This window comes from Macrosteles quadrilineatus, unplaced genomic scaffold (genome assembly GCF_028750875.1).
Source record: "Macrosteles quadrilineatus isolate MER2022 unplaced genomic scaffold, UCM_ALF_1.0 Scaffold_6__1_contigs__length_79288215, whole genome shotgun sequence".
In the NCBI taxonomy this organism is placed as follows: Eukaryota; Metazoa; Arthropoda; class Insecta; order Hemiptera; family Cicadellidae; genus Macrosteles; species Macrosteles quadrilineatus.
Genome location: NW_026542599.1, coordinates 28,329,835 through 28,355,842, shown reverse-complemented (window position 1 = coordinate 28,355,842; position 26,008 = coordinate 28,329,835). Strand labels below are relative to the sequence as shown.

Here is a 26,008-nt window from a genome sequence, read left to right as displayed (position 1 = left end):
GTCCTACGAATTACCTAAAATATACCTAGAACCAATTATATTTAATAGCCCAGTCACTTTAGGTAAGAACCTAGACATGAAAGATGTAAAGTTGATTTTTTGCATGGTGATAGTATATAATAGGAAAGGTGTTTTCTGAAAGTTCCCCGAATTTCCCCCCCTTGCTTCCCCTTAAAACCCCCCTCCCCCGAAACAAAAGGTTGAAAGTGTAGTGTTTTACTAAATCACCTATATCTTTTGATGTAAACGAGCTATCAGCATAACTGTTTTTTCTTTGAACTCCCCGTTAAATTTACTTTAATAAAATAACCTTACACGTAGAATTATCTCTATTGGGTGGGATTTTATATGTGATACAAAATAAATATTATTTTATTTAAAACGTGAAGTTGTAGATTAGGCCAAACGTCGGTTTTGCAGTAGGTAGGACGTCAATGTAACAACACTTTTTACCTGTTTGATGAGCTTTCCAAAAATGTATAACAATATATATTTTAATTTAAATTGTTACCGAATGAAGCCATTTAAATCCATGCTTCAAACAGCCACAAAGCGCATTTAGCGCACCATTCCAACTTGTCCAGTAAATATCTATTCTATATACAGGGTTAGTAAAAAGTGTGGAGACCCCCTGTTAATTTTTTTAACGGCCCATACTAAGAAAAACTAAACTCGGCACACCTTTATGGCATGTTATGAAGTACTTTTTGGGAATAACAGCCACTTGGTGATCATCCCCAAAATGGGGGATTTTGGGGGAAACTCTAAAATTTCAAATTTTAAGCCCCATTGAGTGACCCCTCAATTTGAAGGTCCTGGTAAAAGAAAGCCAACAACGCAAATTAGAGGTATCTACCTCAATCCAGTAAAAAATGGCAGCCAATTGAAATTCTCAGAAGTTAAATTTAACTTACAGCTTTTCAAGTCTGGGGACCCCCTGTAAATTTTGTAACGGCTCACACTAGGAAAACTAAACTCTACACACCTTTTTGGCATGTTATGAAGTACTTTTGAAGCCTAATAGCCACTTGGTTACCAAACCCAAAATGGGGGATTTTGGGGGAAACTCAAAAACTTTAAATTATAAGCTCCATCGAGTGACCCCTCATTTTGAAGATCATAATAAAAGAAAACTAGCAAACTAGAGGTCTCTATCTTAACACAGTAAAATATGGCAGCCAATTTAATATTAAATTGCAAGTTATTTCTGATTTCTAAAGATTTTAATCAGCTTCCATTTTTTTACTGGATTGAGATAGAAACCTCTAGTTTGCGTTGTTAGTTTTCTTTGACCAGGACCTTCAAAATGAGGGGCCACTCAATGGGGCTTAACATTTAAAATGTTGTTTTTAAAGGGTTGTTTGAGTTTCCCCCAAAATCCCCCATTTTGGGGATGTACACCAAGTGGTGGTTATGCCCAAAAAGTACTTCATAACATGCCATAAAGGTGTGCCCAGTTTAGTTTTTCTAGTATGGGCCGTTAAAAAAATAACAGGGGGTCTCCACACTTTTTACTAACCCTGTATAATTCAGTTTTAAAAATATTTGTACAACTAAATCTAGAGTTCTACTGGACCGATTTTATTAATTATTGAGTCGTTGGAAAGCTTAATTCATGTAAATTTGCAAATAGTTATGAAAGTTTGTTTTTGTTATGATTTATGGTGAAAAAAAAATGTTTTCCATAGGAAATACATTGGAAACTGTGTTTTTCACACGTTTTATTTGGGTGCGACTTTTGGCTACTTATTTTGAGTATTTCCAAAAAGTGCATGGTACCAATTTGTAGGAAACTTTATTCTCTTTCAGAATATCACCTTCCACTCTGGTGGATTTCCTCACCATTTAAAAATTATTTGCTAAAAGGCTAAGCAACCTCTGAATTTATAGTAATGATAAAATACTGAGTAAGGGATATTAACGAAAATACAACATATTACAGCATATTAACTTTGTACAACTAAATCTAGACTTCTACTAGACCGATTTTGTTAATTAATGGGTCATTGGAAAGCCTAATTCATGTAGATTTGCAAATAATTATGAAAGTGCGATTTTATCAAATATTTGTGGTGAAAGTTTATTTTTTCAAGTTTCTGTTTTCAAGTTTCTATTTGTAGCCAGCTTTTGCCTGCCTTTATTAAGAATTTTCAAAAAATGCATGGTAGTTATTTGTAGTAAATTGTATTCTCTTTCAGAATATCACATCCACTTTGGTAGATTTTCCCTCCATTTAAAAGTTATTGGTAATAAGCTAAGTGATCTACAAATTTTAATTGGTGAGAAAATAATAAATTGTTTTTTTTTTAACTTTGTACAACTAAATTGATTGTATAAATGATTGTATAAAGCATTGATTGTATAAATTCACTCCCACCCTTCATTGACGAAGGAACTGACGATGATGAGGGAAAAGAAAGTTGATATGTACTGTATTGTTTATGCCTTACTTAAGTGTTTTTTAACTGTAGGCTAATTAAACCTGTTGAGCATATATTTGCCTTTTCTTATAACTACCGATTACTTAATTTTTAATCCTTGTGAGTACTTATTTTCTTACTATTTTTGTAATTCAGTGTTCTTATTTTGCTTGTTAAGCATTCACACAGGGTGTGTGAACAATAAATAAATAAAAAGTAATCATTTAGTAATATTTACTGAACAATTTGGAATGATGTGCTAAGTGAAGCATGGATTTAAATAGCTTCATTCGGTAACAACTTAAATTAAAATATATATTGTTATACATTTTTGGAAAGCTCATAAAATAGGTAAAAAGTTTTGTTTCAAACACATTGACGTACGATCTACTGCAAAAACCAGGGTTTGACCTAATCTACAATTTTATGTAAAAAAAATAATATTTTTGTTATATCACAGATATAAACCCACCCAATAGAGATAATGCTACATGTAAGGTTATTTTATTAAAGTAAATTTAACGGGGAGTTCAAAGAAAAAACAATTATGCTGATAGCTCGTTTACATCAAAAGATATAGGTGATTTAGTAAAACACTACACTTTCAACCTGGTGTTTTGGGGGAGGGGGGGTTTTAAGGGGAAGCAAGGGGGGGAAATTCGGGGAACTTTCAGAAAACACCCTTCCTATCATACACTATCACCATGCAAAAAATCAGCTTTACATCTTTCATGTCTTTGTTGGCCTTGATTTTTAACTTAAGTTACTGGGCTATAATGGGCGTACGATTTTTCCCGTAAACCTTTATTTTGGGTCCTGGTTCAAATTCTGCATTGGTGTTAAGAGTCCGCATTAAACCGTATGGTCAACTCATGTAGAAGGCAAAGGAGAAGTGTCTTAGGTAAGGAGCACTATCTCAGACTCAGGTAACTCCCACGCCTTAAAAACATTTGACATAGTTTCATTATCACGACAATGAAATATAAATCATGATCTCTATAAGATATTTATTTTTAATTATTTACTGTCCTTGTAGCTCGAATTGAGCATCAGACTTGATTTGGAACCGTAATAATCTTATAATCTTGACCATCCAAATAATCAGCAATACTTGGATATCTACCCATAGTGGACATTTCAACAACGAGCAGTTTTGTCAGTGTGATCAGTTGTTTTCAATTGAATAAAGATCAATAATATTTTTAAGTTAATAGTTATTACCCTCCGTCTAACACTGTAAGTGACGTAAATGTTATTTCTTAGTGTACATTTGTAATAATTTTGTGTAGATAATTTAGTTTTGAACTATGTCGAAAACTAGTAGGTTTGCAAACATCATAATTACAATACCAAAACAACCAATAAATACTTCCAAATAAACAAAAACTTAATTATACATCTGTATGCAAAAAATACAGCAAATCTTAAGAGATAGAGCTTAAGGAAATAAATACTAGGTACCTGTTGCTCGAATTCAAGCAATTGCTAAGTAGGATTGAAGGCGTTATTTTAAAACGAATAACAATCATAATTTCTGATGACTTTAAAAGATTCTACTCAAAGATTATGGAAATACTCAAGATGTACATAACAGATCGATATAATCAACATTTCTTGTAAATATCTCATAATTTTTCAAAAGTTGATCTTGTTTTTAAGCGTTTTCTACAAATAGCCTTACTCATAGCCACATTAGGTTGTCTATAAACATGATTATAAATTTAACAAAAATATTTTTATTTATTCTCCTTGGTGGTATTCTGTGACTTTCCTATGTTTCCATAGTTTACGAATCGGCTCGTTCAATGATTACTAAGAAATTCAGCAGAGTGTCAATTCAGTTTTCTTTTTAGTACCTATATAAATTATCCAGGTTCTCTCGCTTTTTTCCATTGTAATATTTACGCCAACCCAAATTCAAATAGTAAATATTTCAAGTCAACCAAGTCAGTAAATGTTTGCAGCAAACTGTTAAATTAGCAAACTTATTGACTGTTACAATTAACATATGTTCTTCTTCTCACTTTTAATTTCTGACAACAGCTGGAGTTTCGTAGCAATGTTTGTTTCCCATGTTCATGTTAATCTTATGGAGAAATAAGAAACTTTAAAGGGCCCCAATTTCACAACTTCGCGTTATGCTCTTTTCAATGACACCAAAATCATGGCAATCGGTTCAGTAGTTTCGGAGGAGTAATTGTCCCAAAAACCTGTTTGCGCATTAAATAAGTATTGATATTTATCGTGAACAAAGATATAATATAGGCCTACTGTTGTGATTATAAGTAAGCTTAGTCTGCTCTCTACTGTTTGAGGATTATGATACAGAATTTTACACAAAAGCTAAAATTAGGGAGCAATTGTTTACTAAACATAATGTAAAACCTTTAATCATATTTGTCTATGGTTTAATCCCATTTAATTTTCATGTTATTATCACTAAAATGAAGAGTTATAAGCAAAAGTAGGATTTCATGTTATTAATTGTTCATAAGTAGGCCTAACACTTGGAAGCCTCGTGTGTTTACTACACGTCATTGTAGTTGGCCTACTTATATTAGTGAATAAAAACCACTTCATGTTTATCTAGGAAAGATTTAAACTGCTCACTTTAAATGTTAATAATTTTTGTTTTGGATTATAAAAAAATTCTTCTTGTTAAAAAAAATAATCAATGAATACTTTTTGATGGGTTTCTAAAAATCTTGTTTTTATTATTTTAAAAATATAATTACTCCGTTAAACATGTTTTAAATAAAACTTTTACTCTAAAATGAAACACAGATAAAATACATGCAGTGTCTACGGTAATTGGTTTTACTCGCGATTTAAATCAAATTTAGCGATATATAATTTCAATAGCATATTCAACAAAACTATAATCGAACCAATAAAAATACTCACGATTCAATTCACCAGTTATCACACTGTTGTGAACCAATGCCCACATTTCACAAACACGACAAAATCTATATCGGCAAGAAAATTGCGAAAGTGGAAGAAAGCAATCAAATTTCACCAGGAGAAAGCAAACTTTACCTTGACTATGGATGAAACTGTAGGCACCATGTTGACAATTCCCTCGGTTGAATATATAAGAAAAACACTATCACTGTCACAATAAATGTTAATGCACACTAGTAAAATGTTTGAATTTGAAAAGCGAATAAAGAAGTTTTTGGCACCGCGGACACAGTTATACTACATCTTCGTGCGACACACCGTATACTGGGAGAGTGGTTTGTGCACTGTACAGTACATTAACATACGTCCCTGGAGGGGTACTTTCAATGTTACTAATCAGACCACCGGAGATAGACTGGTTGGCGACGAGCGGAGACTGAGCTTTGTACAGAACTCGCCTGAGTCACCGTCATCAACAGCAACAGCGACACAGTGGCAGTCGCGGGAGACAGTTTTCTGGCTACACAAATTATTTTTTTTTTTTAGAGTTTAACATAAGTTAATCGTTGTCCAATGGATGTTGATGGCTTATAGTGTTACAACATGTTTAAGCGCTGAATTAATACAGTGCTACTTAACCTTGTTTGGTAGTAATATTCGTTTAGAGTGTACTTTTATGTAAACATGAATTCAGCCAACCCTAAAGATTTGGGAAAGACTAAATTTTCTTCCCGTAAATTAGTCATGCATTTTCACCACTTCGTATGGATTTCGATTCTGTGCTTTTGCAATAAGATTCTTGTTGGGAAAATAATTCTCAAATCACACTGTTTTAAATTTATAATTTGAATTTCTGTATGGATATTAGATTCACTCCAATTATTTTTCGTTTGATTTCCGATTCTATTGAAATCCACTTTCATTTATTCCTTTCCTGTTACATATCCGTCCTGTCCGTTTTGTAACATTTTTGTATTGACTTTTTGACACAGACAAAATTAGTAGTGCCCAGCTAAAAGTATACTGATGACTAAAATAACAGGGAGGGTTTCTAAAGATTTTATGTAAAATCATTTTAACTCTGCCCTAGTGTGACAGCTGATGATCTAACTGCTTTTGACACGTGAAATATACATTTTGTACCAGTATTTTATCTAGTAAACACTAACCAAATGTGTTGACAACCAGAAATTATAACCAAGAAATTCCACAACCAAAGACCACTGATACCAAAATTAAGTGACAAGCTAAAAACAATGATTTTTTAAACACAGAAAAAGATCTACAGAAGACCAAGAAAAAGTCATCAGCAAACCAGAAAAAAATATTTACAACCCGAAACAACAATCAGGATGATCTACAACCTAATGGAAACCAAATTATCTGGTAACCTACTAACAACCAGATCGATTATCCTAGGACAACAATCTACCGGTTGAAGACTAGATCTGACAACCAAGCTGGTTGATACAGCTGACAACCGACTGGTTTAGAAGTCTATGGCAACAACCAACAGGTTCACCAACCAAACTGGTTGGCTCACAATTATCGATCAGCTGGTTCACTTCAGGTTGTAGATTGTCAGGTGAATCACCTCCACAAATCGACGTGTAATGAAGCTGTCATGGATTGCACTTGTGATTGATACAAATGAGGATCTAGAGAGAAGTAAAAGTTCAAACACCTCGTGTGTACTGCGATTGACTTTGGCATACTGATGCTTAAACAATACTGCACATCACAGCAATATTGGCTTTCCATATTGCAACTTTTAGCCACTCGAGAAACTTTGCACACTAGTTACACCATAACGATTTCATACAGTTACTTTAAAGCATGTAAATAATTAGACTTTCAAACACCATAAAACACGTTATAGGCTAGGTTAAATCCAAGCGTTGCACGTGTTGCCAACTTTTTTTTCAAGCTACACGTATTACGTGCATAATAAAAGCACCCTGTTTTGCTTTGTTTGATTGGAATACTGGAGTGCAGAAAAAAATGTGTGCGGCAAAAGTAAGTTAATTCAGTAATTAGCTACTTTGCGTGCTATAACCAGTGCAATGAAGCCTACTTTGTCAGGTAACTGTAGAAAAAGAGTTTTCACACAGTTTGATCACACGAGTACTGTAAAAACATGATGTTTCGCTTAAAAGCCCTTTTCCAAACCCAACGTCCAAAATCGTTCGAGATGTTTACCCAACTTAACTGTTCCTATATAAATTTCAATTCATCAATATACATTTGTTTTACGCTTTTATCCAAATGGATTTAAAATCGTACAATTCTTAAGAATTAACGTGTTTATGGACCTAGAATGAACAGTGTTTTTTTTTTTTTTTTTTTTTTTACTTTGGACTGTGAAAAAATATTACAATTAATTATTCAATATCAAGGTCTTATTATGAAAACTACATCAATTGCACTTCCCTGAAGGGTAATTTGTAAGAAGTAAATATTAATTTGTTTATCACATTTTGTTATTCGAGGGAATTGCGATATTTAAAGCAAAACGTATTATTTATATAAAAACCGGACAAACCTCTTGAAAAAACTGACTTGATACCGTCATTATATTATAACAACATTACGTAAGTGCTTCCTGGATTGTTCAATAGAAGTATAATGCTAATAGCATTGTAAAAATAGAAGTTCTAGTGGTAGAGCGCGGGACTTCGTTTCACGAGTTCCCGGGTTCAAATTCCACCAATCACCAATAGATTGTGAAGTGATAATGCTGCTACCCCCATGTGCGGGGTTCCAGAATGTTTTGGTAATTTATACTTTCTTTTGACAGGTTTTTTTTTTAAGAATCATCATTGATTATTTGCAATTTAGATTAGTTCTTATTTGTATGCCATTGCTGCCTTGAGATAAACAGATAAACAAATACTCATTACAAAAAAGTTTGCGATTGTAGATTATTCACACGTTAATGTACATATAATGTAGCTTCCTCACCATATGTTTACAAAGTGCACAATGCTAGCACTACTTGTTAGTGGAGATAAAAGGATACAAAACTTTATCAAAATGCCGAGAAGTGGCCAGAGGTACGAACAAACGAGTTTACAATGTTGGTTTTAAAATATACGTTTAAAATTAGTAGCAAAACTAGAGGGAGAAGATTAAAAGAAAGTTGAAATCTCAACACGAATAAAAAACTAGAAGAAGAGTAAAATAACAAGAATTTCAATAAATTAGCGTTAGAAATACAGTTTTCCACTTTGGAATTGTTACGTCTAAAAATAAAAAATAAATTTTAAAATAATTTGCATGCTGATTGAAAAGTACCCCTTCCCTTCATTTGGTAAAAAATTATATATATCAACAACCAAACACAAAATAATATGTATTTGAAAGCGTTAACAAGCAAGACTGGGCGTTTATAACATGGGAGATAACCAGCCAATTTGTCACGTAACCAAACTCATTGTTAAAACTACAACAATGCAACAATGGAAACAGCTGATCCAACATGTGACAGATTGACTGTTGTAATAATCTTTACAGCAGTAAAGTCGCTTTTAAAGTAACGGCTTTTTACTATTAACGGCTTATTAAGATGTATTAAATCTATTGTTTGCTGGTTTAATTTGGAAATATATCACGTGTTTAATTAAACAATATTTTGTTATGTAGTTCACCTTTGTTTTGAATCAATTGTTTTATGTCAAAGCATATCTACGGATACTATTTATGTACATTTTTGATATAGATGACTAAGACCATTTAATTGAAACCCAATAATCAAGCAGCAGCAGTGTCAAGTTTCGAACCATCCAAAATCTACCAACTATACTCAGGTGCCGGGAGCTTTCTTCTACTTAAGGCGAGCTATTCAGCTTACACAACTAACCAAAAAACTACTTATTTTTAAGTGGCAATGCTTATTTTTTTGCTTAATTAACAACATCCCTAAGACATCATCAGCCAATCCCTCATCGTTAATCTGTTTGCGAACTGACATAAATTTAAATAGTTAAATAGTGTGAATCAAAGTTTGGCCTGTTCACAACCAGAAGTAAATGGTTAACCAAGTTTGGCCTGTTCACAGCCAGAAGTAAATGGTTAACCAAGTTTGGACTGTTAATCAACCAGAAGTAAATGGTTAACCAAGTTTGGACTGTTAATCAACCAGAAGTAAATAGTTTACAAGGCTTGGACAGTTTCTAAACCAGGAATAATTATTGCGAATCACTATTTTTGGAATTTTTCTCAACCAATCGTTTCACTTTCACAATATCAAGTAGTGCTAAAACTACAATGTCAACTACAAAGCCAATGTCAGTGCTATACTGTACAGTGTACAGCAACCCTAACCCTACACTTGAGCTAACAGCTGATATAGTTGATTGACCGAGTGAATGTGTATAATCCAATGTCGTGACGTCAATGAGAATGGGAGCGTTGCCTAACAAGCAAAGGCGACTTTCATATACATTATGTCGGATTTATTTTCACTTTGTGATTGTAACGTATTTTTAGGAGGTATAAATACAATTGTGACATTCAAGAATTCAGCAGTACATGTGAAATGAGTGAGTTGGTGACTGTCGGCAGAGCCATGGACTACGGGCCTGGCAGCGATGTCGTGGATCCTTCTTGGTACCTTCCACGACTTTTTATTTTCTTTACTGGATAGATCCGACGCACAGGCTCGAGGCTTTTTAAGGGTTGCAAATGCAAGTTTAAAAAAGTACGTCAACTTAAAAAAACAAAATTAAAAACTGGGATTTAAAATATTGTGATTTAAATTTATTGAATTGGAACATTTTTAATGAGTAATTTAAGTACGAAATTGTCGGTAAAATTTAAGCATTTAACAATGGAGAGGAGCCTACAAATAAAGAGTCCTCGTTTCAGATTCCACTTTTCTTTCTTTATTGATGAGCCTGCCGAAACTACTCATACATAACATAGCAAGACTAATACATAGAATTATTAAATTAAACTTAATCTATGGCCACGGGGGAGGTTTAAAATATTATAAAAACAGTTGACCGGTGATTGGTATCTCTTCAATCGAACAGACTTTTTTTATTTTTCCTTTATGTCCCACCTTTACAACCTAGTAACCTAGGTTCTAACCTGAAACTGTTTTACACATTACTTCAGGTTAGTCCTATTCTGTGTACGATTGGAAATAGGTTAAAAAATATACTACGACTACGATCAGCTGTTGCAGTGTTTCCCATTTCGTTCAACGCTTGGATTTAACAACCTAAAACTTGTTGTTTAGTAGTTGGAAGATTATTTTTTTATGCTTTATAATAACTGTAGGAAAAATATAATGTGTTACACGAGCACAAATTGCCTTTTCTGCACTCGAATACCTTTCTACACTCGCCTACGGCTCTTGCCTAAAAATTTCTCTCGTGTGCAGCAAACTGCCACTTCACCTACTAGTCACACAAATAACTATTTGAGAGCCAAATGCCAAGCTTATGTTCTGAAAGAAAATTGAAAACCCGAATTTTTACCAACCCCGTTCCCATTATCCGGTCACAGTCTCGTGAACTCGTTTAGGTTTTTTTTTTAACATTGCATTCTTCCTACAGAATTTGATATTTTTTTCAATTTTAGCTCATTTATCCTGCATAGCCAGTTTAATGGTACTATGAGCTTTATATTAGGTATTCGGTGAATTTGAACGTATATATTTTTTCGCTCCGTGGACCTCAAACGAACATTTAAACCTGTCCCGGGTAACTCTAACCATTCCACCTACCATAATAGTTTCTTCCCTACAAAGAAAATTCTCTATAAAGCATGTTTTACGATCATTTTTGCCCACTCTGACGTCCTCAGTTAGGCGTCAGGCTCCGCAACGATTACTTGCAAACGTAGCACACAGAGGCGCCTTATATAATGGCTTGTATAAGAGGATGTCTCCGCTGACCTTGGGTTCACGTGAGACGTGGACACGTATTTTATGCATCTGCAAGAGTCAGGAGATGGGTATAGCGTGGGTAATTGGTATTGATATGCGCAAGGCTACTGGCAGTGAGTGACGAGTAGTAGGTAAATGTTGGTTAGGTAAGAACTATGAAGGCATGTATCGAGTAGTTTGGTGTGGAGGATTTTATTGAGTAGATGAGAAGTAAATATGTAAACATTGAGTGATAGGAGATATGTATTGAGCGGGAAAGTGGTATGGAGATAGGCATTGAGTAGGTCAGTAGTGAGAAGAAACTTATTGTAGATGAATAGTAAATATGTAAGCATTAAGTAGATAAGTAGGAGGCAAGTATTGGTTACTTTACTACTATAGATGTGTAGTGAGTAAATAGGTAGTAAGGAGGTAATTAAGTAGTGAGTACGTGAGTGGAGTTATTATGCACGAATGGTAAACATGTTTTGTATGTTGCGCACACGATTACAGCTGTTAGCGTTTATCCATAATCAAGCCGAAGGTTTGACGTATTTAAGCTGATTTCAGTGTTTTTGAGCCAATTTCTTTATGAGAAGTTATGAAGTAAGTTTATGAATTATTTTAGGTTTTTTTACCGTTACTTTGATACATGATGTTTCAATGAGGGTTTTACAGTTTTGTAGCTTGTATAATATGTTAAAATAAGTTTCTTAAAGCAAACTTTTAGCATCATTATTTACCAAAATACATCGCATTTCCTACATTCAAGCTGAATATGTCCATGATATGAATATGTCTACGGATAGTACTCTACAATCTCTTACATCTTTATTTATCATTTTTTGCTCCATGTCTTACACATCTCAAACACTTGGATCGTGTTTTGTGTTTTGAGAAACCTTGTTATTCTTTTAACGTGTTGCACTAGAACTTGTTTTAAAATATTAGTTGGGGGGAAACCAGTTTTTTTGTCGAATTAAATGAGATTATTGTTTAATATTAATGATAAGGCGTCTAACTTATGCAATGATCATACTGAAAAACTTGTTTTTCTCTTGTTATTAAGCTCGAACCATTCCATGTATGTAATTCCTTTGAAGAAGGAAACACACTTAAGGTATGTTTTCCTTATTTGTACCCACGATTTTCCGCGAAAGAATCGTTTGCGGCGTTTGCTGTAGTCTTGTGTTATGTAGGTGCTGTGCCTATGCTTCGCTACGGGAAGATGTAGTATACCGCCTAATCCAAACACTTGTTAAGTAGTTCAAATTAATAAACAAAAATCGATAAAAAGTAGACAAAAAAGTATAACGTACATTGTAATTATTGACCTACACTAAGTTTTAAAATAAATAAACCTATCACATAGAGCTGTGTATATTTTTATATTTTTTAATGTGTCAGCTGTCTGAACTGTGAAATATAACAATTTATTTGGCAGTTTTGTTTGTTTAAGTTAAAATGTCAACACAAAGGTTAACATTGTCAATTTGTCTCGCACTTTCATGAAGACCACTTATTAATATTTACTTTTGCAAACCTCACCTTAAATTTGGACATCCAAGGGGCGTAGCCCGAGAAGAACTCAGGGAAGTGAATATGCCTAGGACATTCTAGACATTTGAACCATCTTAGTGCCTAATTTTGAGTGTATCGGGATAGTATTTTAGTCATGAGAGCCACACAGACAGGCGCCTCAATTTTAGTATAGATAGATAGATGTAGTTTAAGTTTATTCTCGTGGGTTGAACATTCCCATAAATTATAAATAACGAGTATGATCTGTATGTGCCTAACCAACTATGCATATCAACCTACTTCAAGATATTGTGTAATCAAATCTTTAAATTATTACACTAAATAATCCGCTGGGAAAAAATTATTGTGCATGCATAGTCTGCTTTAAGGGTAAGTTTAGCTTTTTGATTGCAGTTTGTTTAGGTGCATATTACGTACTAATAATTAACTAGCCCTAGCAGAAACTATTCCTATTTTCCCCTTGAAGGGCTTAAGATATTTCGATTTCCAACAGTCTCGAGTAACTTGGTTTTAAAGTTGCGGTGATAATAATATGGTATATGTTGTGATCTGACATTGTTTCTAAGTCCTGTTCAAATGTTCTGGATAAAAATGTCTGGTTTGAGTAAATATCAAAACCACACAAATCTATTCTACACTCATCCGTCACTCAAATTTGGGTTTAAATACACCCAGAGACTTCCCTATCTTAACTGGTAACATATTTTCACATAGCTATTTAATGAAGGGAGTTAACTAAAGCATAGAAAAGGTTTTCTTTAGTGAGACCCCTACCATTGTTTTAATTAGTTTACAGCCGTAGGCCCCGAACCACTCACTGCCAATACATAGGCTCCCATGCTTCAACTGCTAGTCCTTATACATTGATTCAGGAAAGAGACAAATAGACCGTATTATGATACAATACAACCTAAGTCAACGATGTTTATGATAGTCACCGCTATTTCTGGAAGGGTGTGTTATATAACCGACATCTCGACACCCCATTAACGGATGAGGCACCTTCTTATAAGAGATTACCTTCGATAAAGTCAAGGCTATAAAACCAATTACGTAGAAGTTACGTAATATTCAACCCTATAATGACGCCGAAGGTGAGATAAAGAGGCATTTCCACACGACCATTCTCCGTACGGAAAAAGTAACAAAGCGTAACAACAGTAAGAAATGTTGTTAGATAAGAAAAGGTGTTATTGTACATTTTGAGATGGACGAAGAACAGTTGTGGGAAACAACATTTTGTCATATTTCATCTGTTTGTAATCTGTATGTAAAAATGAAATGAAGTATTAAATGATTTACAAGCGTATGTTGTTTTATAAAGGAACAGAGGATTGATACGACCTGATTACAGTATTATATGCTACTTTAATAATTTTACCTTAAAACTAAAATAATTGTCGTTCGCAATTTATTAAAATCAGAAAATTTTCCCAAATGTTGAAAAATAAAACAGACTTACATATTTATAATTTCGTTGCTAAAATAACAAGGGGAACATGTAGTAACCGCACGATAAAAATAAAAGAATTTGTTTAGTCCTACTAAATTGAGAAAGTTTGGATGTATAGATGTTTGTGACAAGTAAACGCGAAAAATACTGGACGGATTGGGCTGAAATTTGGTGGAATCTTAGCTCACATTCCCGATTAACATGCAGACGCATTCTTATCTTAAAAGCTCTGGAGTTTCCCATGTTAACCTTATGAGTAAGTTATCTTCTTCTATATAAATAAAATTAGAGTTTTGTCTGTACATTGCTCAGAATTATATACTTTTAGGTTATTTTTACGTTTTATACATTAAAGAAGCAGAAACAAGTCTTATCTCTATTTCTGTCTGTCTGTCTTTCCCTTTGTCTGTAACACTCAAGATGGCATTTTACGCAATCTTCTCCGTGAAAACCAGAGTACCTATCAAGATCCAAGTCATTTTAATGTATTTACTGGATTGGCGAGAGTGTCTTTAGTAATTTAAATATAGCCTCACTACTTTGTAAATAAAATTACGGACGTTCAAAAATGCAGTTTTGTGCGATTTTTGTCAAATTTTCGTTCAATTTTTATCACATAATCGTCTATTAAATAACGAACAGCTGTTCGGATCAAGATTATTTTTTCTAGCTGTCAATGATATGTTTACAAATGTTGTTTACAAATACCGCAACCATTTCGAATCACGTTTTGAAAGCAAATCCCAACCAAGTGAGATTAAAAACGTTTTTCTTACATAACGGATTTAATTAATCGCAAGTGCAATTATATAGTCTAATAGTGTAACCGTAAATGAAATTAAATAACTAGACATCGTCCAAATCGGAACCAGAAATTCTTTGAGTATAAAATGTTTCTTGAGTTTTGACAACCAGAAAGAAGACCTTGAATCAGTGTTGTATAGGGCTGGACACTGAAATGATCGTCGCCAATAGCTTACAAAAAAGGTTTCCACTCATTGACGGCGCTTCAATGGCGGTTGTGTAAAGTGTAAAGTAAAAAATCACAACTGCAGTGGGTGATTGTAACAGAGGTTTAACATAGGAAGTGCTAAACTCGCTTTTCCAATGTGTCACTTTCTGTTTCTACTCACCGTGTGATGCAATCGCTGGACCATACAGCCAATAGGCCCATAGCTCATATCATGGGTACGTAAGCCTACATATTTATTCATAACAACCTTTTTGACGACGATCCTTGATACCGGTACTTTTCCATAGAATACATGGCCTACCTACTTAAGAAATATAATTACAAATGACCAAAACCCCAACATTATGTGATTTTCGTCACATTTCCTTCTAATGTTAATAGATATACTAATCATTGTTTAGAGAATGCGTAATCTATTAAATAACAAAATGTTGTTTGGGTAAGGTTGTTTTTTTTTTTCAAACTGACACCGATAAGTTTACTCTATAACTTTTTACGAGAAAATCCAAAAGCAAGAGATCAATAACCTCGGTACTAGATATTATAATGTATTTAATCAGTCGGATGTACTATAGTTCTTAGGTAGGTTCTTACGAAGGTACTGGTTCTTTTCCTTAGAACCGCTGGTAGCTGCTAGAATCATTTTTACGTAGGTACCAACACATCACTGTAGTTTACAAATTAGTTATCGTTGGTGTTGCACCTTATTTATTAGAGCCGTCCGTATTCAATTTAAGTGATGTCTTAACTCTGTATAAGTTTTGCTTTTTCTGTCTGGATTCCAAATCTTAGCTTACCCGGTATGCTAAAAAAATGATAACCTATTTGAGTAAAACATTTGTTGGGCAAACCATCATGAATTGTTTACGCCTTTATATTGTTTATGTATCAATAGTTCGTGGCCTTTGTTGGATTGTTGTATTGTGTTGTTTTGTTGTATGTTGGTAACGCATTAATGTCCTTATTTCTCAGTGTTTCACGGAATGGACAAGAGCACCTTTGATACTGAAAATGTCAACCGGAATAAAGTGTTAAATGGTGAGGTTGAGGTAGTACTTTAAATGCGTTTAAGTTAACCGATGTGGAAAGTAACTTTCAATTATAGGCCTACTTTAGGGCTACGCTTCATGGATCTATAAAAGATTTTTTAGTTTAATCATTGGACATATGGACCAACACGATCCGGGTGACATTTAATTGCGAAGCATTTATTTTGGCTTGAACTGTCAGATACTGTATTTGCGAAGGTTTATATATAATAGTTTTGCCAGCATATCTGCAAATATGCAAACTAACTGCTGTTCTTAATCTTAATATAAGAAGGTTTCAACTGACTACTATAAGATCCCCGTGCGTAGAACGGGCTCACAGCTAGTTATATTATTAAAGTGATACAATCAAATGTCATGTAAACGGTTAAGGCCATTTACCAAATAAAAATATAGGCATGTTTCACATCAAAATGAAGCTGAATGTGTAGATTTGCCGAAAAGTATTGATATGGACGAATTTCTTAAGGGCGCTGCCCCACAGGCTGATTTCCAAAGGGCTACGCCTGGCATGCTTTCAAAGTTTACATGATTTAATTTAATTTAGTTAATGAAACAGCTGGTCAGTACAATGAACTGGTGTTTGTTTACTCGAAACAGATGTTTGTGATGCTTTATGTAGATTTAGTAGGGTTATGTTTGGTTTTAAAGAAAGGTTGTATTCGTTTTGTAAAGTATTGCTCAAAGTTTCATTTTGTAATTTATATTGTAAGCTACATGTAAAGAGGCTTGACTAAAGTTGAAGAATTATGGTAAAACATGTCATTCGTGAAGCATCAATATGATGCAATTGATGCTGTTGCTACACTAAGGTATGTTGTCATATTCTTTTGGTTCTATTAACATAAAAAGTAGGGGTTTGAAAGTAAGTAGGTTTACACTTTTTAATATAATACATTTTCAAACTAAATCATAGAGTTGCCGTATTTTAAAACACACATCAGAATTACTTTAATAGCGCTCTAGGTCACATTTTCTTCACTTTGCAAAGCACGGGTATAGCAGCTTGTTCATATTTAAAAGAAAATAAAGGATTTTGTAAGCTGTTTAAACCACACGAGTTGGTTCTATGATATTAAAAATAGCATTAAAAAGTTATAAGGTTTACCAACAGGGTGCAGCATTATTTTTTTTTCGTTTATGAGAACATCTAATTTGAATCAACTTGCAACAAAAAGATGTGAAAATGAGATTTTTACTTTTTTATTGTTTAGGTGCAGTGGAAGAACATTATGGCTATGGTTGATGTGCTATACTACAGCATACCATAAATTAAAAGAACCAAATTTTCTTAAACCATGTCCTCTCCCATTGCAAACGCAAAGCACGAATATAACTGCAATAAGCATTTTATACTTATACTAGCTGTAACCCGCGGGATTTGCCTCGTTTAACTTCTTATTTTTCAAGATGATCTCGTTCGCATGGCTCAATCACGTCCGGGTTGAAGTTCGTTCGCTACGCTCACTCACCTTTAGGTTGGGGCTCGTTCGCTGCGCTCACTTGCCTTCAGGTTAGCTCGTTCGCTACGCTCACTTGCCTTCAGGTTAGCTCGTTCACTACGCTAACTCGCCTCCAGGTTGAAGTTCGTTCGAAAAGCTCACTCACCTTTTGGTTGCAAATTAGCGGTTGTCATAAATGTAAAAGAAATAATAGTGCTGCACCCTGTTGGTAATCCTTGTAACTTTAATGCTATTGAACATCATAGAACAGAACCAACTTGTTTAATTGAAACAGCTGTTAAGATTCATTAATTCCATTTCTCATAAGGTTAACATGGGAAACTCCAGAGCCACTGGGGCGGAGCCAATTGGACGGATCACGAAATTGATGGTGTATAAACCTATTCCATGAAATTCTACACGTATGTACCAAGTTTCGTGGCAATCGGTTCAGTGGTGTCTGAGTTTATTACTGCCAAATATATATACAAACATCCTCTTTTATACTTATAGATGCCAACCCCGTACGAAGGACGGGTAGAAATATATATTATGAATATAGGAAAAAGGTTAACATACCTCTAATGTTTTCAGTTCAATTGAATACTCGAAAGGTAAATCAAGTAATTTTGTATGTAAATAAGGTAATCGGCATACTTTTGACCTACTAGTGACCTAAATAGTTCGATCTCTTCGACGATATTCTCATAAGAACCCAAAAAGTTAAACTCAACTCATAATCTTTTTGAAGAGTAACTTATACACGATGCACACTTGCATCTACACCTATTGTCTAACACGTTACATAATACTTAACTACGACATGACCCTAACTGCAAACAGGTTTCTTCCATTTTCCTTCTCGCGTGACAATCTGTAGATCGCTGAAGACAAGTGACGATCGCGGAGGACTTGGAGCTCACAAACGTGAGGTCAAGCGGGTCTTTGAAGTGGCTTAATCGACGGAAGTCAAAAATGGGCTCAGTTTATAGACACGTGACCTTCCTGACTCGGTCAACAATCCGCACGTTGGCTCAATATCACTCACCCTGACAAAGTAAAAAGCTCATTTTCGTCATACAAAAACAGCAAAAACGGGTATTTTCAACACATGCGTTGCAAAGGGGTTCTCTTAACTCCCTAGAGAAATAATGAGCTGGAATCGAAGACATCAGCTGTGCATTTTCTTACTTTAAAATTCATACGCTGACTTTGACGAAAAATAGTATTACAAGAAAACACAAAATGTAAATGTGTTTCATTTCGCATAAAGACTGGTGCGGTATGACGAAAAATTATTGTTCAGCACACGGGCCAGAATTATTATTGTTTCTCGAGCCTCACTAAGTTTCCAACCTAGGCTTCGTCTCGGTTCTTTAAATTTAAGCTTGTATCGAAATGAGCCACTTAAAGTGTATTAATTATGCGATTGCATCATACGTCAGCGAAAATGGCTTTTTCAATTCAGGCGTTATGGGTCTTAGTCATCAACTTGAGTCTTGGACAAACGTTACATATTTCTGTAATGATTGTCCGGAGACACAAGGAATATCACTCGAATTGTTGAACTATATTAATAACTATGAATAATAAGAGGATTTTCGTTTCAAAACATGAGGTATTGTATTTTCCTAGTTTTACAAATTTTGTGGTAGAAAAGTGGTTTATTTATTTATTTCCATATGTTTAAAGTCGTGCTAAATATTAATATTTCATACAGAGGATACCTACAGTATTTTAACCCCGTATATTACTTAATCTCTGATATACATATCCTTTTTCCAGCGATGAATTGGAATAGAGAAAACTACAGCTCGCCATGAAGGTCAGAGTCAAAGTTGTGCCTCAGTTTAGTATACACAGTGTCCTCTGAATATCAATGATCTAACCGCGTCATCTGGGCCATTTCATTAGCATTGACTGCCATTTTGGGAAGTAAAAGCACTTTAGGAAAGGTAAGTGTGCATTCTAATCTCATAAGAGACTTCATTGACTTTGGATACAGTAGTGCTAGTAGACTCCGCATACTACAGTTTAATCTGGGGCATATTTGTTCTGTGTATTTCGTGAAATTAGACTTTGAGAAGCATATAAAATACCTAATTACTAATTGACACTACAAATATTCGTTTGGGGGATTACTAAAACATAAAAAAATAGTGTCAAAATGTATGTGACTACTGGTATCACGTAGTTTTTCCATGTTTTGTGATTTTCCAGAACTCTTAAAGTTTTTAGAGAAATTGCAGCAATACATGGAATTTTTCTATTAAATAATTTGAGCCGCTGCGTTTGTATTGTTGTTTTCCCTACCGAACGCGAGCGGATTACTTGTGTTATGAAGAGATACTAAGACCGATGTCAGGTTATTAAATGTGTTGATTATAATATTGGCGATATTGTGTACTACCAATGTATGCTTAGCTCGGCACTATACACGTTTGTCTCCTTCAAAATAATTACAAACACAGAATCAGGAAGCGATTGAAAGGCGATATTTTTTTTTACTTAAAGTGATAGTATATAAATTAAACTCACGCAATTTCTAGAATCCTTCCTAATACAGTGGATAATGCACGGGACTGTTGAGTGAAAAATTATAACTATTAACATAGTAGTCCCGCCTCCGTACGTAGGGAAAGTGTCTTACAGGAAGTCAGCTCAGTAGTGATTGCATGTGCAGAGGTTAAACGGGTTCAAAACAGGAATTGCTGGACTAAAAATGCAAATACCTTGCGAAATGTAGAGTGTGGAACTTAGTTTTACCTAGACAGTCTTAATGTTTCATAATTGCAATTATCATCGTTTTTCGCTTTTAGCTTTTCAAATGAGAGAAAGCTCTTTTCACCAGAGATATATCTTTTTTCTCTTCAAGATAGGTGAACTTAAAACTTAAGGAGGATTATGAAGGACCGAGTGAATACTTTATAAGCTAGAAGCTATTGGCGATTGGCAGGATTTCTACCCGGACTCACAAAAACCTAAAAGTGAATTCCAGTTAATCATTAACCCTTCAATTACACAATTTATTGTCATTATACGTTTATTGTAATAATGTGTAATTAAAATGTAATTGTAGTATATAGCATTATGGGAAAACAATGTAAAAAAGGTGATTCTAAATATTAGGTTTGGAGTTGTTTTTTTTACCATAATGGGTACCTATCTAAAGCATCTTAAATTTATACAGGTGTCCGGCAATCTAACTTTTTACTCGCACTCGTTCATAGCGCCAATCGGCCACTTATACAACTGGCGAGACTCAACTACTTATTTATTGCACATCCTCGTCTATGTATTCTGTAACTTTGCACTCAACTAATCAAGTTAATTGATATAAACTGTTTGTTTGCCATCACAACTGTATTTAAGTCGTCACGTTACGTAAGGCAATGTCCATCGTTGAATAATCCAAGCAATTATTTAATGAAGTGAGAAACAGTTGATTGAACGTAATCGTTATTTAACTGATAATAGGTCAATCAATGAGTTACATACGTAGTAAGGAGTAAGGATCATTGCACTAGAAGTTTGCGATGGGGAATCACAAATGGTTGGTCTAGTCTAGTGATTAGGATTTAAATAGTTTCATGTCTGGACGAAATGAAAAATTTTATTTTTGTGTAGTTCTAAGTTTTTAATTTGGTTCACATATAGATTATTTGTTATCAGTACAAATTTGCTAGTAATCTAATATTAATTCCTTATGTAAATCATAAAATGTGTTTTCCCTAAATAAAATTAACTATATCCACCCTTTAAACTCTTAATAATTCAATTTTAAGGCAAAACAGTGGAAATACTGGCAGCTATTTTTAATGATTGCTGTTCATATTATATTTAGCACAGATATAGTAAAGTTTATGAGCTACAAAGTTTTTATATTCTTTTACCTTTAAATTATTTGTTGTTATGTTTCATTAGATTAGTTTTGTATTCTGAGCCTTGTTGTGGCATTTATTTTGGAATTAACATCTGTATTCCACCATTTTAAATTATTTTTTGTATTTTTAAAGGCTATTGCTGAAAATTAAACTTGCTTTGAAAATTGTCGGAAGACTACATGTATTGTAATCCAGAGATTTTAATATCGTTCATATTATTTTAAAATTATATTTAATGTAACAGTTAAAAAATTTACAAGGCAGAAATTTTTCGTGTTTTGAATAGAAACTTCTTTTTGCAGAGGCAAAAATAAGTAGCAAAAATCTGAATTATCTTTTAATTTAGTACAAGGAAGACTTGCACATGTTACAAACGTCTGGTATATGCATGTTAGTTAACACAAAACTAACTTTTCTAATGTTATACAGGATGGTCCAGCTACGATAGCTTCAACCACAAATAATATTTATTTTAAAGCCAACTCAAATGATACTTATAAAGCACTCGTCATGGGATAAGTGTACTATTATAATGACTACACATTGTTTGCTAATGCATTGCGTCATAGGCGCCTAAAATCTTAGACGTGATATGAATTATTATAGCCTGTGTTAGGAAGTGACAGCTTAAAGATAGAAGAAATGCTTTCTTAGTATATTTTTGATAATCATGTAATTTTTCGAGGACTTTTGTTTCGGAATTTACTTTACAGCAACAATATTGCTTATGAGATTTAAAATATGAAGGCTGTTATGTTTATTGTGAAGTTATCTGATGACTATTCTATGTTTTTCTCCTGTAGTATGATCAGTTTTCTTTACAAGGTGTTATTTTTATTAATTTTTTTCTGATACCGGAGGAAGGACAATATTAAGATAAATTGTTCTATTTAGTCGTAGTATTTAAAATTTTGCAAAATTATAAGTCACTAGCTGCTGTACCCGTGCTTCGGAACGGGAAGATGTACTATACCACCAAATCCAAACATTTGTTAAGTAGTTAAAATTTATAAATAAAAAGCAACCAAATCTAAACAAAAAAGTATGACATATCCTACATTGTAATTGCCGTACTGTTAACATTTAAATATAAAACACAATTTTCCATAATCAATCACATAAAAAACCATGATATAGCTCTGCTGTGTAAAATAGTTTATTAAATTTGTTTGGATCAGCTATGAAATTGTGAAATAAGCATTTAGCAGTTCTGACTGTTTACATTAAAATGTCAACGCGAAGGTAAACAAATATTGTGAATTTTCTCATGTTTCAATGGAGACCAATTAATATTTACTTTTGAAAGCCTCACCTTAAAACCTTGGACATCCGAGAGGACTTCAGGGAAGTGAATAGGCCTATGACGTTCCTAGAAATGTGGACCATTTCAGTGTTTAATTTTGAGTGTATCGGTTTAGTGTTTTAGTCGTGAAAGCTGCCCAGACAGACAAACAGACAACACCTCAATTTATAATAGTACAGATAGATAGTAGTAAACATTGCACACTATATAAACCTGAGACGAAAACATAACATGAATTTAACTTAATCTGTTTTGGTCCTCGGATCAATGTACACACAGTATCGTGGAGAGTGATGGATCTACGGGTTTGATTGAATGACTGTGAGTATATACCGTATAAATAATATGATGTGTTATTTGCACTAAATTTATTACTTTGATGTTTATATTTTCCTCTCTACTTTTATGGGAGTGCGGCTGGTATAGTGGTTAGAGAATGTAATTTATGTATTGAAGCTTTGGGTTCTAGTCCTGACGATAAGCAATAGGATTTACCTATGTTCGGAGCCACCTGTAGATCCGTCTATCTATAGGATCAGGTATCATCTTTGAGTTAGGAATATCTATATAAAAATATCATTATTTTGTTATTAAATGTCATTATTTATCCAAAAGATTTTACACCTATAAATTAATCGAATATCTTTCCGAAGTTGTAAGAAGTCAATAAAGATTGAAGATAAATACAAAACTAGCAAAGCTCGATTTATAAAATGAATACTTGGCTATTCATTGATTTATACTGGTGAAATTGTGCTTAGTTTTTAATTCAAATTAATATGTCTTCCGCAACAAAATATCTTCAACATAAAACACAAAAGTATTTTAACCCTTCTTCGTGAAAAGTATTTTACAGTCAATCGTCTCAAGATGGGGAACAACCTAACCAAAATATAGGTATTTTAAGCCAAAGATGGCTACTTATTAATATCAACCTCCACTTAAATTCTTTATGTATTTTATGTTATTAATGTTTTTCATTAAATCCCCCAACATGTTTCTCAAATTTCACTAAAATCCTAAAAATCAGGAAATACGGTTTCGGTCATACTAAACGCCAACTATGTTACTTCCTTATAAAACTTACTAATCTTGTAATTTTTGAGGTCAATAAGTCATGCGTCAAGGAAGTTACTTTCAAGGCCAAAGCACTACCTACTATATTGATGGCTGTCATGATCCGATCATGATAGATATTAGATACAAATCAGCTTGAGAAAGGCGTGGTTTTTATCGATGAAATCAAACATCATAAATAATACATTAGACTGTTATGAATTTTAATTCTTGGATTTGGAGTGTGATAGCGTTGAAAATCTGCATAATAGCATATTGTGATGTAAGTTCTAAGCTATGGATTTAAACATAGACAAACTGTCATTAAGATATATTATATTATCATATACATATTAGTTATACATAGTTATACATATTATCTTCCTATGTAAGGTGTGATCAATTTAAGAATGAGATAAGAATTTAGTTCAATTGAACCACCCAGATTTGTTGAATTTTCAAAACATAACAAAATTTACAGTCATATTGTAACCTGTAACGTAGTACGATAAACTAAAAGCACCCACCGCAGCAAACCTGAAGACCAAGCCAATTTCAATTTGTCTGATTAGATTTTGCTAAAGAAAAAATATATTTAAGTACCTAACTATAACTTTTTAGAAAAAAGTATTTTAGAAAACAGTATTCCTATAAAGAATCCATAGTTATTCCCTTTAAAAAAAAATAGGTTTAACGAGTTGTTATTTGCTGAAATAGGGAATTTTAACAGTGTTTTTATCAAATGTTAATATTAGGCCTAAAGGATAAAATAAATATTGTTAATAAATTTTGTTAAAATATAACCTCAATTAAACAAACTACAACAGTTTTTTTGTTCATAAGAATGGCATGGAAGTTTTAAATGTAAAGTTTTTTTTTTATACAAGATTATTTGTCTTTAAACTATACCATCACTGTTATGACAATTGGCCTACGACTAACCCAACAAAGTTAAGTTAAAACTCTCGAAAATTTCAATGGATGTTAAAAAAAAGAAAATTATAAATAATTCAATAGGCCTACTTACTAATCACGGGGAATCTCAAATCATACACTATTCCATACTGATTTTGCGAAGCAAGGCATCAGAATTATCCTTGGTAGAAAGTACCACTATAACTTGCACGGTAAAGAATCGGTCTTTAAAAACAATAAAACTTAAGAAATGTATCACAGACTCTTGACAACTGGTTTCTATTTTACACTTAACACATCAACTTTGGTTGTTTAGATTTTGTACTTAAGACTAGATACAACAGACACATGTTGAGTCCAGTCCCTTACTATACTCACCGAGTTACAGTATCAGTCGATCATCGTAAGATTGTCAGTGGTCTGTCTCGGTTATCGCTTAGCAAATAAAAGTAACGACTTTCGTATGGTGTTCAATCAGGAGTGATTAAGAATTAGATTAGTCACAAGGTTTTGAAAACACTAGTGATTCATAATACTTCAAAAAATCATAAACATGAGAATCTTTAGTGAGAAACTTTACAATTTGACAAACCCGTCATTGTTTCCTACTCCGATTTGAGTACCTGTTGATTTGGAATATCAATTAAGAATTGTATTGTAGCTTGAGGTAGGCTCTGATTCACCATTCACTACCTCATAGGTAAAATGTCATTTTCTGATTTGCTGTATCATAACTCTCAATTCCTTGAATTTCGTGCCTCGCTGTTATTATTCGATTAGCTTTCAACTCAACTCTCTGACTCCAGTCACCTAAAGTGCCTATGATACTGAATTTAGCAGGTACATAATGCTATAGTTTAAACATAGCAGCAATCACATGTCTAGTTATGCTTGCTGTACTTAGATTGCTCGAGACCATTCAGAAAGCCCACAAGGTTTACTGAGGCGAGGTTCGCCTATTTGCAATCCTTCACGACACCGGAAATCTTCGGAAGTAACCTTGCATTCCGCTTCAAAGGGGCAAAACGTAAATCGGAAATATCCTTGGGAAAGGTCGGGCAATGCTCTTACATAATGTGTAGACTGAGACTACAGTAGTGGGTCGACTTGAACTGCCTTGCAATTCAAACTTGGCTGAACGCTGAAGTGTATTCAGGTTAGATCTGTCGACTACGAAAGCGTCACAAAACAGTGC

General features: G+C 33.7%; 1 protein-coding gene across 3 annotated transcripts in view; it reads right to left on the bottom strand.

The window, feature by feature from the left end:
* LOC128997113 (facilitated trehalose transporter Tret1-like) overlaps positions 1-26,008 on the bottom strand; it is a 71,484-nt gene that overhangs the window by 15,572 nt on the left and 29,904 nt on the right. Inside the window, exon 1 of one of the 3 annotated variants that reach the window (XM_054422691.1) lies at positions 5,460-5,719. The exons of the other annotated variants lie outside the window; for them this stretch is intronic. Within the exon in view, the coding sequence (XP_054278666.1) occupies positions 5,460-5,489 (30 nt within the window). The 5' untranslated portion in view covers positions 5,490-5,719. Of the gene's footprint in view, positions 1-5,459; positions 5,720-26,008 lie in introns of those variants that run through there. 3 annotated transcript variants of the gene reach the window in all.